Source organism: Oreochromis aureus, linkage group 8, assembly GCF_013358895.1.
Source record: "Oreochromis aureus strain Israel breed Guangdong linkage group 8, ZZ_aureus, whole genome shotgun sequence".
NCBI classification, from domain to species: domain Eukaryota; kingdom Metazoa; phylum Chordata; class Actinopteri; order Cichliformes; family Cichlidae; genus Oreochromis; species Oreochromis aureus.
In genome coordinates this window covers 20,698,740-20,715,405 of record NC_052949.1, presented here as the reverse complement: position 1 = coordinate 20,715,405, position 16,666 = coordinate 20,698,740, and the positions used below count along the sequence as shown (strand labels likewise).

Genomic DNA, 16,666 nt, shown 5'->3' with positions numbered 1-16,666 from the left:
TAATAAATTTCTTATTTAAAAAAAACTTATTAAAGTGAGACACGATTCCACTGAAATAAGGGTTATATACAAATGTGACCTGAAAGTGATGTCAGTACCCAAACATGTATGAACATTTCACTGATTTTATTTCAGGGCAATGTTTTCATGGAGTAATCTTGTTAAATAAATAATAAATAAAATAAATTTGCCGAAGCAGATCATCTCCCTCCGTTGTACCTTATCCCTAGCATCCTGTCACACCAACCCTCTGCATGCTCTCCTTCACCGCATCCATGAACCTCCTCTGAGGCCTTTCCCTTTTCTTCCTGCCCAGCAGCAGCTCCATGTTCAGCATATAATAGCATTTAATTTAGTTTATCTTGGTCACTCCCATTAAAAATCTTCACCTTTGCCACATCCAGCTCAGTTTCATGTCTTTTTTGTCTCTGTCACCATCTCCAAATCATGCATCATAGCAGGTTTCACTGACATCTTGTAAACCTTCCCTTTCACTCTTGCTCCTTCTGTCACAAATCATCCCTGACACTCATCTCCACCCACCCCACCCTGCCTGCACTCCTTTCTTCTCTCTTCTGCACTGTCCTTTGCCTTGGATGGTTGACCCCAGCTATTTAAACTCACTCTAGCTTCACTATCTCTGCTCCTCGCAGTTTCACTGTTACACCTGTCCTCTTATTCACTGACTTTCATTGTCCTTTCCTCCAGATTATATGGTCACCTCTCCGTACTCTCTTCCACCTGCTCCGTACTCTCACCATAGATCACTATCACAATATCATCTGTGGAATACATGCAGTATTACTGAATTACCCAATAAGGTATGACACTATATCTGTAAATATAACGAATAACATTCATATGAGACATTTTTCTCCCTAATGAGTAGCTGCTTCAGCTTCTGATACTACTTCTTTAAAGTTGTTTACCGTTACAAGTTAAATGAAAGACTTGTTCTTGTAGCTGGGGTTTGTAGTGTTGTGGCTTTTGCCACCACGACCACTTTTTGAAATCAAATATTAATCGATTTCTTTGCCTTTTCCTTGACGTCACGATTTCCGTGCGGTCTCCTTTAAGGTTGCCACGGGTTACCGGCTCACATGTCAGAACGAGGAGAATTGACGTCAGTGACGGCTGTTGATTGGTTCTCAGCCGTATCCGGTGGGGCAGCGGTCCAGGGCTCGGGGAAAAAAATCGAAAAGAGGAGGAGGATCTGCTAACGGTGCGCTTTGAGAAATATCTTACATTCCGAGTCTCAGTTTAAGGGCTCGGCAGGATTTTACCGTTTCTTGTGAGTACTCGTGTTGTTTTGGTTCGCGGAACATATGACCTCTGTATAGGTGAAATTTGTTTCCTCCGTCTCTCGTTTGTTTATGCTAGAACTCAAGATGGCGTCATTGGAGGAGCGCTTTGCCTTTGCACGGAGCTAGCGAGCTAGGCATCAAACCTGACATACATAAACTAGGCCGAAGGTAGTTTAGCAAACCTCTGATACGCGTGTTGCTCATTTGAGGGGTTTTCTGCTGCTTCTTCATATGTGGGGTTGCTCGTTTTATTAGCATTAATCTGCTCGTTTAAGTTACTTGACTGCAGCCGTCAGCTTTCTCGTGAAGCCTTCCTGACCTAGACAGTGTTACAGACGGGGCATCTGCTTCATATTGACTCTAACGGTGGTAGTATTTCCCCACTTTTTAAACCATTAAATGCGTTATTACAATCCATCTTCATCTATGCTCATTTGTCTGCTGTTTAGCAAGGTCATTGTGCATCGCTGTTGTTTTGTTTAATTGCATAGTTAGTTTTAGGTGATGCTGCAGGATAGTAGCTGATTCAAAGAATCAACATTTAAATATAAATGTAACTATTTTAAGACATTTCAAATAAAGTAAGACTTTCTTATTACATAAGACAGGAGAGCTCTCCTAGTAGAGGTTGCCGTAGCTCTTAATTTATACCACCTGGTCCGAAAACAGTATCGTTTACCACATAGTTATTCCTGTGCTGGGTTTAGATTAAAGCAAGCCTGCCAAGTTTCCACCACAAGCGTAGTTAGTTGTGCATAACGGCTGTGCGAGCTTCATCTTTGATAACATGGCTAGTAATCTCCCCTGGGCCTTGTCAGATTAGAAATTATCCGAATCCTATTATACTGATGCACATGCATGATACACTTGCAGGCACAGAATAGATTGTACTCTCACTCCGCAGGACTTGTTTACTCATTTATCCCTCTAAATGGCAGACATGGGTTACATCAGGACTTTAGAGGCCTTCCAGATTTAGACTACATAGCCAGATCAAGCTCAGAGCTGTCTGAAGAAACTTATATCACAGAGGCTGATCAGATGATCTAAGGAGCTGTCAGGCTGTTTTGCTCAGCAGCAGTATTGTGGCGTGAAATGTTGAAACCTCAATCATGTGCGCTTGCTTTTGGCCTGTTTCACATTTCACCATTCGTCTAAATTTAGGCCTTCTCTATGATAATGTTTCAGCCTTAGCCAGCTGCTCTCTCATTGATAGAGGGCTTAATTCAGTCTGGGGGAAAAAAAAACTTAAACTGTTTTGTGTAAATAAAACCAAGAAAAACGGTGTGCTTGTTTTAGTTTTGTTGTGTGCGCCTGTGTGTGATCACATCATATGACCAGTTTTCGCTCCAGACAATTAGGAGCACTCGGGCTCCATAGTGACAAAAACAACATGCTGTGCTTTCTCACTCCGGCTCCATTTTTCTCACATTCTCACATTTTTCTGTCTGTCCAGTTCACATTGAGACACTCGGGCTCTTTTACCCCGTGTCACTCTCTGTCCTCAGTGTTGTGCGCTGATTATCGGACATCATGCTTCTTTTCCTTTCCTCTCAGCTCAAAGGTTAGAGGTCACAGAGCAGGGTTGCAGCTGTCGTCATGGCATCTGGAAGTACGAGCAGCGAGGAGGAGCGGAGCCTGAGGGAGTGTGAGCAGTACGTGCAGAAACACAACATTCAACAGCTGCTGAAGGACTGCATTGTCCAGCTGTGCACCTCCAGGCCAGATAGGCCCATGGCTTTCCTCAGGGAGTACTTCGAGAGGCTGGAGAAGGTTTGTGTACTAATGTGTGTTTGTGTCTTGGACAAATGCAAGCCATTTGTCAGTGAAGGGTGGGCATCTTACACCCTTGTATTGGACTGTACTACTGCCAGTTACTGTAACCTACCTTCTGATTTGTGTCACTTACAGTGATGCCAAAATTTATAGCACTTTAAAGCAGAATGATTAGCTATTGGTCCAGCAGGCTGACAGCACCTAACCTCCCACATTGACCTTTTTCTATTTACAGTTGGTTCTTGGTTTTTAATTTGTTCAGCATGCAATGGGGGGAAAACAAACAAGCCCTATATTATACTTTTCCCCCTTTCTTTTATTTCTTTCTTTTTTTTCTAAACACATTTTGTGGAAAAAATTCTAGACCCACCAAATGTGCGTGTACACTTGGAGAATTATTAGTAAAATGTTGTCAGCCAGAGTCAGCAATAGCTCAGTTGAAGGAACAGAGAAAAAGTAAAATAATTAATTAGTAGTTTGGTTACTGTCAGATCTTTTGCAGATTTTTATGTTCCAGAGACAGGAAAATGAAATAATACTTTAGCTACCATCTTTTTTGCCTTATATTATTATTTTCTTCAACTGTAGTCATGATCATATATAGATGGACAGTTTCACAGTTTTTTCTTCTTCAGGATTGCAGTTATTTCCATTCACCATTCAGCACATTTGAGGCTTTCGTCCACCTTTTTTAAAAATGTTCTTTCGCTTATCCAATTCACCATGGCAGTGTGGCTGTGGACTGTTTCAGCTGCCACAGGGTGAGAGGCAGGGTGCACCCTGGACAGGTCGCCAGTCTGTCACATGAGGCTTTTGTCAATATTGAATTATAAAAGGTTAAAAAGTAATCGGACGCTTGGCTCCAAAGTGTTTCTTGAGCCGTGCCATTTCATTGTTTTCATTGCTGAAAAGACCTCAAGAGTAGCTCAGAGGTGATTTAGAGATGATTTCTTCTACTTAGAATGAGTTTAATTGTCTTGGCAATATGAAGAGTAACAAAATAACGATAGCAGAAGAAGATAATAATAATGAATCAAAATAAAAACATTAAAAATATCTGGTTTGCCAAATGCAAATAAACTAGTAGATCTAAAAGAGAAACTGTTGATGTAATTTGCATGGGGAAGACGACTCTTTTTAGTTTATTTTTTCAAATAACCCCATGGCTAGTCTAGATTTCTGTCCAGCCCATAGAAAAACATATTTCTTTTTCTATGATTAAAATAAGACCAGACAACACAATTTCATAAAATAGTTACAATATTAATTATTTTGCTTTTCTAAACTGTTTTTTTTTTGTCCTTTTTTGTGTTTCTAGACACTAGGCGCCTCAGTTTTGGGCAATACTTAGTTATTGTTATAAAAAGAATGTGGTTTAATGAATTCCTTCTGAAGAGTCTCAGCAGCATGCATGGTGCAAACAGGAAACATACTTCCTATTGAAATGCATATGTTTCAAAGTTGTACTGCCTGTAACAAAAAACATGAAAAATCTTGTTGCATACACATAAACAACTGGATTATGGGCTGCACCAGAACCTCTCAGACTTTATTAAAATTTTCAGACCCCCTGAAATCATCAAAACATAAAGGCTACAGTCCAGCTTACAAAAACAAAAGGGAGAGAGTGGAACTCATAGATTTCACAATGTTATATGGAGTGATGAAGCAAAAATCGACCTCAGAACGATGGAAAGGGGAAAGTGTGGCTTGTGCACATGTGACTGCCAGTGGAACTGGGACAATAAAACGTATTGATCATTTCACTGCTCATAGAAACAACAGGATGAGTGTAGGGGTACACAGTGGCTTTTTGTGTGCTCAGATTCAACCAAATGCAACAAACTGATTTCACCTCATGTGAACTGCAGTCCAAATAAGTTGCATATAAATCAAAAGTGTAGTGTCTGCAATAGAGGAACACACCCATCTGCTGCATGCTGGAGGAAAACATTACATTACATTTCTATCATACAATTAGTAGTGACTGTATAAATCTTGTTTCCCTCATTGACTCAGTCCTGTCCTTCCTATTTAGGAGGAGGCCAAGCAGATTCAGAACCAGCAGAAGGCCAGCAGTTCCCGTTCAGACTCTCGTGATGAAGAGGTGTCTCCGCCCATGAACCCCGTGGTAAAGGGCCGCCGGCGGAGAGGCGCCTTCAGCGCAGAGGTTTACACAGAGGAGGATGCCGCCTCATATGTCAGAAAGGTAAATGCATACAGCAGATACGACACTACGGCACATATGATTTATATTTGTGTCAGCATCCTGACATCTGCTTTCTTTTGGATTCCTAAGGTCATTCCAAAAGACTACAAAACAATGGCTGCCTTGGCCAAAGCTATTGAAAAGAATGTTCTCTTCTCACACCTGGATGACAATGAGCGGAGGTACCAGACTTAATATTTTTTTATAATTTTAAAAAAGTATATTCGTGGGGATGGTTTGGATGACTGGCTAACCTCTCTGTTTCTTTTCTTTATTTAGTGACATATTTGATGCAATGTTTCCAGTCACCTACATTGCTGGGGAAACGGTTATTCTGCAGGGTATGATTACAGCTTGTCAGCATTGATCATAAAAAAGCATTAACCAAAATCATAGCACGGCTTTCTGTCATGCTAACTGACTCGGCTTTATGCCCTCAGGTGACGAAGGTGACAATTTCTACGTCATCGACCAAGGAGAGATGGATGTGAGTGTTTGGATTGTTAAGTAGCTCTGTTAAATGACTCATTTAAAATCACATTTAACATTTGCAAGTATTTACTTTGGTTTGTCCCTTTTCCAATCCGGTAGGTGTATGTGAACAATGAATGGGTGACCAGCATAGGGGAAGGTGGCAGCTTTGGAGAGCTGGCACTGATCTACGGCACCCCAAGAGCGGCTACTGTCAGAGCCAAGACCAACGTTAAACTGTGGGGCATCGACAGAGACAGCTACAGGAGAATACTTATGGTGAGGAGATGTGCGGCTGCGTCATTCATGCAGACCAGCGTTTCTAAAGCTTGAAGTTGAAATGTTTTTGATCTATTCTTGTACGTTAGGTTCTCTGTTTGCTCTTTTTTTTCTTTTGCTGTTGTATTGAACTAATTTCCTCTTATAGGTGTGCCATCGTTCTCATGTTCACACTTCTAATCCACCAGCATATTCTTGACCCTATGTTTGTGTTTTTCTTTTTAAGCATTTACACTTTTAAAAAATGTCCTTCTCTTTTAGGGAAGCACTTTGAGAAAGAGGAAGATGTATGAGGAATTCCTCAGAAAAGTCTCCATTTTAGGTGGGTTATTTGTTTTTAAATTAACCTTTTACCAGAAATTAAAGCAGAGGAAGAGAAGCACATTACCTGTGTCTGTTGCTGAGATTAAAATAACCTGAAAAGTACTTTAAAAATATCTCACTTTTAAAAGAAAAACAGTAACAGGTTCAGGCCTTCAGAAGATTTTTTTTTGGTTTGTTTTTTATTCTGTCATCATTATCTGTCATTATTAAGCTTTGCTCTGCTTTCCTTCCTCAGAGTCGCTTGACAAATGGGAGCGTCTGACAGTCGCCGATGCCTTGGAGCCTGTCCAGTTTGAGGATGGACAAAAGATTGTTGTGCAAGGAGAGCCTGGAGATGAGTTCTTCATAATCTTAGAGGTATCCACTTGATTCATTCGTCTCCTTTTACACACATTAAAGGTCCCGCGTTGTACTGCTTTATGACATATTAGTATTAGTCTCACTTGTCTCCAGAATATTTCAAGTTTCAAAGCGTTATTTTGTTTTTTGAGCCACACGTTTGTATATCTGTGGTTTGGCGCTCATTCAGCTCAGTGAGGTCAGAGTGCACGGCTGCTGACACTCATGCATGAGACGCTCTGTGGCTTCTTTTCTTGTGTGTGGATATTTCACTTTTGAATAGAGCTAAATTCTCAGCACAGTGTTTGTGAATGCAGAGTTTGTTCGACTACCTCACAGCTATAAAAATCTAAATTTCAGCAGTGCAGTGCATTACTATGTTAGCAGTTTTCCCCTTGTAGTTAGTCTTTCAACTCAATATTTTCTGATCACAATGTTTTCTGAAAACAGAAACAGATAAATATGTACGTGAGTGTGAAGTGCAGGACAGGAGAAGACACACTCAGCTGGATTTCTGTTCAGCATTTGAATGTAACTGAAACACGGAAAATAACATGAGCACGCACTTCTCTACTTCTGTTGGTTATGAATCAGCCCTTTTTCTACACTTTGTGGTTGTCTCTCATCGTTATGTTGCCCCCAGACCGTACTCAGGATCAGAGCTAATTAGGTCACATGAGCCCTCCCTAGGAAACAACAGGATTTCCTTTTCCTATGGTGACATGATTGGCTAATGTAATTCACTGAGCTTTCAGTTCTTAAGGTGACAGGAATACATGAAAGTGTTAGTTTGGTTAGTTGTGGGCTGTATTTTCAACGCTTTGCTTGGTGTCACGCAGACCTTTTTCATATTTTCTTTATTTTAAGCAACCAGATTCCAGAAATGACCCAAACTAACTTTGGCGAACACTGGGTTCCTGTGCAGCTCTGGTGTTTAACAGCTTTTTGTGTGATACACAATAATTGTGCTCATATCCTAAAGTCACACAAACAAACTTAAGCAGCTTTGTGTTCAGCAGTGTTAAATTACTGCTTTCTTTTTCATCAAAATCTGACGGCTTTAAGAGCGATGGAGGCTTCAGTTCCTCTTCAGAAAGAGCTGTGTGACAGCAGCGTACGCCCAGACAACACTTTAAATATATTCAGCAGTTGAAATCTTTTTTTTCTTTTTTTTTTTTGGCCAAAGTATGTCTTGCTGCTGGTAGTGCACACCAGTATGTTTAGCATCAGTGCTAGCAGCATGCTAGCAGGGAGAGGGTGGGATCATAGGTGAATTTTTGCTCAGCTTCCTTTGGTTACCTGGTTTCTATATCTTGTAATGCTGGCAGCAAGCAACATTTTACATTTCTGATGGCTACTTTATCAAACATTTGTCAATGACTTGAATGACCTTGTCTGCTCCTGCTTTTCCTGGTTTTCCGCCATATTTACATAAACTAATGAGCCACACAAAGCTGCAAAATGAGATAAATATGACTAATTTAAAACTGAATCATGCAAAGCTGCTCTATGAATAAATATAAGTGGCTGGAACAATATCTCCCCTTTAGTGCTTACAGTTGTTGACCTCTGTTTTCCACACACTCCCCCTTGTGGTCATATATGTGATTGACAGATGATAGGTCTCCGTTAGTGTCAGAAAGTTAATTCACAGGAAAAAATGGAAACATCCCTCATTATGGAATATTTCAGTTCCAGTTTAGTTTTTCTTTATCTGCATTATTCCAACATGGACATCTTTAGTTTTAAGGTTGTTATGAAGTTGTTACAACTTTGTTTTTTCTTTACGGTAGTTTTTATAAAAATGTACCACTGAACAAAATAAGCAGTGTTTTAAACAATTAAAACACTCATTAGTCGCAGTCTTAATTCATCAATGTATTAAAAGCACTTTTATTGAAATGCTGTCTTCCACTCATACATTAGATCCTGCAGCTTAAGGACCAAACAAGCTGATGTTTGTGTGTTTTCAGGGCTCTGCAGCTGTGTTGCAGCGTCGCTCAGAGAATGAGGAGTTTGTGGAAGTTGGGAGATTAGGACCATCAGACTACTTTGGTAAGAACTAAAGTGTTACACAGGAGTCTTTTATATATATATATATATATATATATATATATATATATGCATGTATGTAAGTATGTGTCATGCCATTAACTCAGTAGTTTTTTATTTTAAGTAACAAAAAAAGATAGGGAGCATTAAAAATGGTGGAAAAACAAGATCTTTGTGACTATGACCAACACTATATTTCTGTATACATGTCTCTGTGTGTGACACTGAAGGGTGGTTTCATGTATTTTGAATTTTAAGTCTGTGACACTTTTTTGTTTTTTTTTCCCCAGGTGAGATTGCTCTGCTGATGAACCGCCCCCGCGCCGCCACCGTGGTTGCCCGCGGCCCCCTGAAGTGCGTCAAACTCGATCGGCCTCGCTTCGAGCGCGTCCTGGGTCCCTGCTCAGACATCCTCAAACGCAACATCCAACAGTACAACAGCTTTGTGTCGCTGTCTGTCTGAGGGAGCGTTTCTCCTCTCACTCACTTCTCCGCCCCCCGCTGCACCCTCTCCACCTCTTCTTCTCTCCTTTCAGACCCAGGGGTCCACCAGTGCTTTTCTTTTTTTGTTTTTTGTTAGGTTTTTTTTTTTTTTGCTTTCTGTCACTTTCTTCTGATTTCAGTTCCCCCATTCCCACTCTTAATTTCACACACAGATCATTTTATTGTTCCCACCAGTCACGCTGCTGTGACTTTTTTTTTTTTTAGCCATTCACCAGCGCTTGTACCAGCTGCTGTACGCTACCTTGTAGGCACAGTTACACCACATGTTACTTATGTTATATATGTATTTGCTGATTAAGCTTCATTTTTTTCGATACGAAGCGGGAGATCTGAAAGGTTCTCAGACTGATGAGACAGACAATCAGACTTTACATTGCGCTTTCAGTAAAATTATTATTTTTTGTTACAGACTGAAGTGAAGAAAAGTTTCCTTTGTTGTTGGTTTTTTTTTTTCTTTTTTGGACATCAATTAGCTTGACTACACACACAGAGTAGAGCAGAACCGAGAAACTGTAGAGGGCGTGAAGATCTAATGCTCGACTTTGGTTACCGTTTGATTGGTACGACGAGAAAACAATGTCTCTTTTAGTTCGAGAGAGCTTGTACAACAAATATTTTTTATTGTGCAGCTACCAGGCTAGTGCCAAATGTTTGATTACTGTCATTCAATGCAAAGATGCATAGCCGTGGGAATGCAATGCGTGCTCTGTTCCACACAGGAAGTAGTTATCACCCTGTAGTCATCTTAATCGATAGGACGACCATACAAGAACTGCCTTGACTACTCTGAGGAAAATAAATAAATAAATAAAAAGAAAGGAAGACAAAAAAAAAAGAGTATTAAGTGTATTTCAGTATTCAGTTTCTTTAGTATATACCAAATAACTTGGTCACTCTTCTGCTATGGTTTGTAATCAAAATGTTATAGTATAGTTAAAATGATCCTAGTTATATTATTATCATTGACTAAATGATAAACTTATGGTTTGGAGTGATGGTGATTGTTTAAAAAAAAAAATATGTTGAACTTTGTCTTTTTGTAAACACTTATTTTTCCATAAATTCTATTTTAGGTGTCCAGTGCCACAAAGTAAAAATAAATGCTTCTTCTTGTCAACTGATGAAACAGTATGTAATTGTATTGTGTAAAATGTCATGGGTAAAAACTTTTTAAAATAGATCAAAGGGATAATTAAAGGTTTATCGAAGCGGGGAATACAAAGCGGTTTTAAAGGATTTTTCAGGACATCTGAAGTATTTCTGTTTCACAGCTCGGCACAGGCGAGTTGACAGGCAGAGCGAGCGGATATTTATTTAAAACTAGTGTCATTGCTTATTGCCTATTTGAAAAGATGGCTGTCTTTTCATCAGAGTAGCTTGTGACCTGTTCTCTATGCTTACCTGGCATGATGTTTTAGGCATCCAGTGATCTGGTATGAATGGAAGTCTGTATTTAAAAAAAGAAAAAGAAAGGAAAAAAAAGTCCTGCAGCTTCCTGCAGATGCAGGAACCCTGTTGAATATTTGGTTTGTTACTCCTTAGCTGAACTGCTTCACAACTATTTAGATGCCATAATAAAATGAAATATTTCTTTTTAAAAAAAAAAAAAACAAACGGACAAAAAAAAAAAAATCTTTACCAAATCACATGATGTTGACTTCTGGATTCTACGCTTAACTCTACATTCCTGCATCACTGTCTGTTAACAGAGATGACCTGTAATCATGTTTCTTTTGGTTCTCATTCAGAGCGTTTGTACTCGCTTACAGCTGAGATGTGTGTTTGATTTTATGTGCCGAGTGCAGGGTAGTCAGGTTGGTGAGAAGACCTCATGGATGTGAGTGTATGTTTCTTCACGCTTAAATCTGATCATCATGCCCCTAACCCTCAGGTTAAACCTTGCGGATGTGGCTTACCTGTGGATTTGTGTCCACTGACAACACATCTGGGAAATGGCTCCGTTAGGGGTGAGGGTTTCACCTTTCTGTCAGAATATTGTTTTCGTGTAAATAGCTGCATCATTGGTTTGAGTCCAAAACGTTTTTAGCCACACTGCAGTCGTCCCAGTTTGCCTTAGCTTACCTAACCTGGGCTTACAGTAGAAGTCAGTCACTCCTGCTAGCCCGACCTTCAGTGAGTTTGTTAGGCCTGCAGCACAGAGAGCTGCAGACCATAAGAGGACCATTCTTTTTCTATTCTGTCCTGTATTTAGTTTGACCTCCTGTATGTGCAAAGATGTTTATCCTTTTGGTATAGATTGTTCCAGATGGCAGTTTAAGCAATAAAATAGTAAAAAAGAAACTCTGCTTTGTCTCAGACTTCTTCCTTTGCAGACTTGCAATACTGTGCAGGGTTCTTCATTAGACATTGGCTGCTTGATCACTCATTTCCAGTCCAGTCCTCATACCTGACTATTTTCAGAAGAGTGATTTTGTTTAAGCCACTTAACATGGACCTGTGAATCATTGAAACTCAAAGGATTGACTAGTGTCGTGTCTACACAACATAACAGATAACTTTTAAAATCTTGTAGATTCTGGGCATTTTGTTACGAGCAGCCTGTCTTTAGGGGGGTTTGTTTTTAATCTGTTCTCATTTCTTTAGTTCACTGAATGAAAAATGTCCAAGATAAAACAGTTTGACAGGTGTACAAAAGTATTTTTGCACCAACAAGCTGAGCTTTTACCCAGAAACTTGCTATATCTCAGCATGGTGTCAAATGTGTTTAAAACATTGAGGAAACTCGACAAATGGAGGACAGAAGAAGGCATTGCTGACTCAAAAAGCAGATGAACAGTATCTGAACGTCACGTGACCTAATAAGAAATAGGAAGAAAAATGTGTATCTCATACTGTTCACTGAAGCCTCATCAGAAATGGTCTCAGTGGAAGTGTGGCTGTCAGGAAGGTGTTCTTAAGAAAGAGAAAAAACTGAGGCCCGCCAAACTACACAAGTACTGCACTAAAATCAGTGGCAACAGGTCTGATGGAGTGATGAATCCAGCTTTAAAATTCTGGTTCAAATTGTCTTGAAGGTGTTTAAAGTAGGTCGGGAGAGAGGTACTACAGTGAGTGTCTACAGCCATCGCAGTGGAGGCTCTGTCATGGTTTGTGGCTGCATTTTCAGCCAGTGGTGTTGGAGATCCTGTCAAAACTGATGGAATTATGACCTTAGAAAAGTACTGTCAGATTTTGATCCACCATTCAATATCACCTGGACAGAATCTGATAGCCAGTGGTTTAATTCTTAAACATACGATGCTGGGAAAACGTCCCAAACACACAGTGCACACTATCAGTCATGGACCGGCCTCCTTGAAGCCTGGATTGCAACATTATTGAAGCAGTGTGGGATCATGTTGACACAGAGAACAGAACAAAAGGCAGCCAAAGAAGAGCTTTGAATGTCCTTCAAGAAGCCTGGAGAACTACTGCTGAAGACTATTTAAAGAAAGCTGCCTAAGAGATTCAGGCTATGCTGAAGAATTAAGGTGGTCACAACAAATATTGACTTTCAAGCTTAATAAAATTGTACAAACTTTTGCTTTATATACTGTATGTACATGTATGTTTGCATATTTCACTAAATCACTACACCTATTTTTCATTTTCCTAGTGAAACATAAAGTAATGACTGGTGTTTTGAGACTTTTACACAGTACAATGTATAATCGTTGTAATAATTGTAGTGTAATAGCTTTAGGTGCTTTAATAATTACTTGGATAGTTTAAGACATTAGAATATACTAATTAACTGTGACAAATAACTGTGAAATACATGTTTTCCTCAGGAAGATTCCCTGCATCACAATGTCATCATTACAAGACTGCTTTAAGAATTTCATTATTAAATTGGAGCCAACGGTGGACAGATCTGTTTCTGTTTTTGTGACTTTTTTGTCTGGGTCTGCATGCACTTCTTTGTTTGTATTATTGTTTTTCCCAGCGTCCAAACGTCATTCTTCATATTTCATAAAATACCCAACCAGCAATTCAACACCTCGAAATATCTAATTGTAAAGTTTAAAAAAAAAGTTTAAAAAAAAGCACCTGCCAGCCATGTCCTTGTATTTTCAAAAAGATGCAATATCAAATTTGCACACTAGGTGGAGGTATTGCACAGAAAAATAAATAACATTGATTTGCTCAACAAGCAAAAGCCTCAATTAAACAATTTAAACAACAGATACAATTCTTCATTCCTCATTTGAGAATTTTATCCAGTTTATAATAAATTTGTTTTTTCCTGAAGCTTTTTAAAACTCCGTCTTTAGCAGATATTATTCAACTGAGCACATTTAAAGTTAGATTGTTGTATTTGGCACTATGACCCAACATTTATATTACTCCAAACTTTAACTACTGCTTATTTGGAAATCCTCTCTGTGCTTTCCTTTGGTAAACCTTTTATTTTAGACATTCATTCACTGAAAGCTTTTAGAGAAGGCGTATTGTATAAATGCTTGGTATGAAGGGATTTACCTGTGCTCGAGGGCCTGTTTTAAGTAAAGGATCCTTATCAGCCACTCTGTCTGCTTTGTCAAGCTCAAGTCTGACTCCACTTGGCTCTAAAGTCTCTTAAAAATAGCTGTGGTTATTTATCTTACTCTACATCACAGAGCAACACAGACTTATCAGGTTAGTTGGAGGAGAACAAAGGGAATGAACGGGTCAAAGCTCTGACATGTTCAGACGAAAACCTCACACTCACAAATTTATACCAGGAATAAGTCCGCTTGGGTGAGAGTTATTAGTGTGGTGCAATGAAATGTATATTTGCTAATTGCTTTGGGTTTGCTGTTTCTGTGTCCTTGCCTGGCGGAGCTGACGGTGACGTTGTGAAGCTGTTTAAACACTCTGATGAGACGGAGGATTACAAGTCTGGAAAACAGGGTGGAGTAAACTAAGTGGCTGTTTAATAGGTAGCACTTTTCTCACAAACATATGTCTGAGCGCGCACACACACAGTCTGCCGCTCTAAGGTGATAACTTCTCCTCAGAACTCGCAGAGTCATCACATAAAGACTTTATTTTCTGATTATATGTCACGGACACGCAGAGCTTTCTTTCCACAGCCACAGTGTAAACCAACAATCATTTAAAAAAACAGCTGATCCAGTGCATCGCAGCTCTGCCTCATAAATACTAACGCCAATGGTGGCTCTATGTATCAGATGCTGTTAGTTTCCACTCACAAAGCTTCATTTTATTTCATTAAAAAAAAAAAAGAAAAGAAAAACAGGGTCTTTATTTAAACATGTGAAGGTGTCAGAGATTCCTTCCTTCTGTGATGAAGACTCATGGCTTTTTCCTAAAAATATATCGAGTCTTATTTTTACGAGTCTCTTCCCGAGCAGCCAGAAGCCGAGCGCATCCTCTGTTACCTTCGCATCGTCCCGTCTGTGGCAGCCTCGGGAGTCACTGTGGATTTAACAAAGTCCTTAGTGATCACTTCGTCTTTGCCCAGCCTCCGGACGCACCGGTGGACCACTCGGAGAACCTTCTGCAACCTGCGGTCCAGGGCCAACAGGTGGGGCTCCGTCAGGATGGGCCTTAAAGAGTCTTCCTGCAGGGACTCCCTCATCACATCGCTGAGCCTGAACTCTGATTGGGCCAGGAGCTGCAGCCTCAGCAGTGTGGATTGCTTTATCCTGGGGGTAAGAGGACAGGGCAGAGCACACGATCAACAGGAGAAGAGAACTTAGTTTCCTTAATTCTTTCACGGATTTCATTAAAAAAAAAAAAAAAAGATATCTGTGGATTATTTGGGTAAAATGTACTAATGCACTTACGCCCTTATGTACACAACTTCCATAGACTGAGTCATACTCACATGCAGCACTGGGACAGTGGAGACAGGATGGACAGCTCATCTTTAGCGTGCTTCCCAAACCTGGTGCATAAACAACACACACGTTAAACCCCCACAGCGAACAAAAGCAGCATCATTTAGTGCTCAGCAGCGGTTCTGTCTCACCCTCTGGCATTGTCCAAGTGAAGAAGGAAGCCTTCATCCCCAAACTTGGTAAAAATCTCATAGTGGTGTCTGTCCATGTTCCCTGTAACGAAGGCGTGACTTTAGCGACGGGAGCAAACCTCTACACATGTAGCCAGATTGTCGCAATATAAAATATCTGACGCTACATGAACAGTTTATAATGCAGAGGTAATGAAATACCTATGAGAAAGTCGAAGATGGACATGTCTATGATGTTTAGGAGCCTGTTTCCTGAGTTATAGGGGTACTGCTGCTTTATTGTGTCGCAGTAGAAAGGATTCACTTCCCACCTTTTGAAAGAAGCATAAACGAGAGGAAATTAAAAGGAACTGATGGAGAATATTCTTTGGAAAATGAAGCAATTAAAATAAATTAGCCACAACTTTTTATTGCTCACTTTGAATGTGATGCTCCAGCAAAACAAAGGGGTTGATGTTTAACACTGTGTTACCTCCCTCATTTCTGCAAGCATTCAGAACTGAGTAGACAGACTGCTGTATTTTATTTTATTTTATTTACGTCTTAACAGTTTAGTTCTTGCTTTGCCACATTTTTTAATTTCATAAGGCCCTCAAATGTAATTAACTGGTAATAACTCTACAGACCTGTGGTAATTGCAAAATCTGGTTAGTCTTGCTAAAATAAGCAAGATCTTCCCTTTAAAAGAAATCATCTGGATGTATGATGCTCTAAAATGCATTATACAGTACAATGTTAATATGTTATTGCAATGATGTAACCTGATAACAGGGTCTTCTAAAAAGTCAGGAGGCCTCTAAACTCCATTATTTATTTTGTGTGACAAAGTCACTGAGGTTTTTTTTAATGATATAAAACAGGAAGTGGTTTTCATTTGACTGGTGCAATCTGACTTTGGAGGCCTTAAAAATAGTGGATGCTATAGTAAATAAAAGAGTCTTTGAAATCATGCACTCTGATTTATGGAAAATGACACTCATGTTTTAGTAGCAAGAAATATCCATTAAATTAACTGTATATACACAGTAGAGATATTGTTATCTTATTATTATTATATTTTCCTGAATTCCACCGCTACTACTTATTCCTGTTTAAAGTGAACAAAACTAAAATATTCTATATCAGAATTAAAAACTTAAATGAGAAGTTTTATAAAGAATTGTGATCTGAATCACAAAACAGTAACCACAGCAGCAATTAGGAGCAAAATACAGAAAATTATTATTGGTCCAGTATTCAAAAACCGGCAGGATGTGTTGGACACCACTTTCTTGGAAAGACTTGAGTACATCCTCACCTGCAGGATTTAGTCTTAATTTTGTCCTCAGTGAGCTTCCACAGATTCTCGACTGCATTAAGATAAGGACTCTGAGACAGGCGTCGCATTATTTTAACGTTATCAGGTTGAAGAGCGGTTTTAGCTGCTTTGCA

General features: G+C 39.5%; 2 protein-coding genes across 3 annotated transcripts in view; one reads left to right on the top strand and one right to left on the bottom strand.

The window, feature by feature from the left end:
- Positions 1-1,103: 1,103 nt before the first annotated feature.
- Positions 1,104-10,868, top strand: LOC116320111 (cAMP-dependent protein kinase type I-alpha regulatory subunit). 2 transcript variants are annotated; one of them, XM_039616142.1, is made up of 11 exons: positions 1,104-1,222; positions 2,862-3,077; positions 5,119-5,289; positions 5,380-5,471; positions 5,569-5,630; positions 5,730-5,776; positions 5,881-6,039; positions 6,301-6,361; positions 6,599-6,720; positions 8,676-8,757; positions 9,045-10,868. In XM_039616142.1, the coding sequence occupies exons 2-11, from the start codon at positions 2,904-2,906 to the stop codon at positions 9,215-9,217; spliced, it is 1,143 nt and encodes a 380-aa protein (XP_039472076.1). In that variant the 5' UTR covers positions 1,104-1,222; positions 2,862-2,903; the 3' UTR covers positions 9,218-10,868. The 2 variants fall into 2 exon arrangements, with proteins under 2 accessions (XP_039472076.1, XP_031595487.1); XM_031739627.2 differs by having other exon boundaries at positions 1,142-1,291.
- fam20a (FAM20A golgi associated secretory pathway pseudokinase) overlaps positions 9,448-16,666 on the bottom strand; it is an 18,249-nt gene continuing 11,030 nt past the window's right edge. Inside the window, exons 8-11 of the mRNA XM_031739679.2 lie at positions 15,437-15,546; positions 15,236-15,317; positions 15,092-15,151; positions 9,448-14,909 (exon numbers count right to left, since the gene is read on the bottom strand). Coding sequence (XP_031595539.2) covers positions 14,639-14,909; positions 15,092-15,151; positions 15,236-15,317; positions 15,437-15,546 — 523 coding nt within the window. The 3' untranslated portion in view covers positions 9,448-14,638. The remainder of the gene's footprint in view (positions 14,910-15,091; positions 15,152-15,235; positions 15,318-15,436; positions 15,547-16,666) is intronic.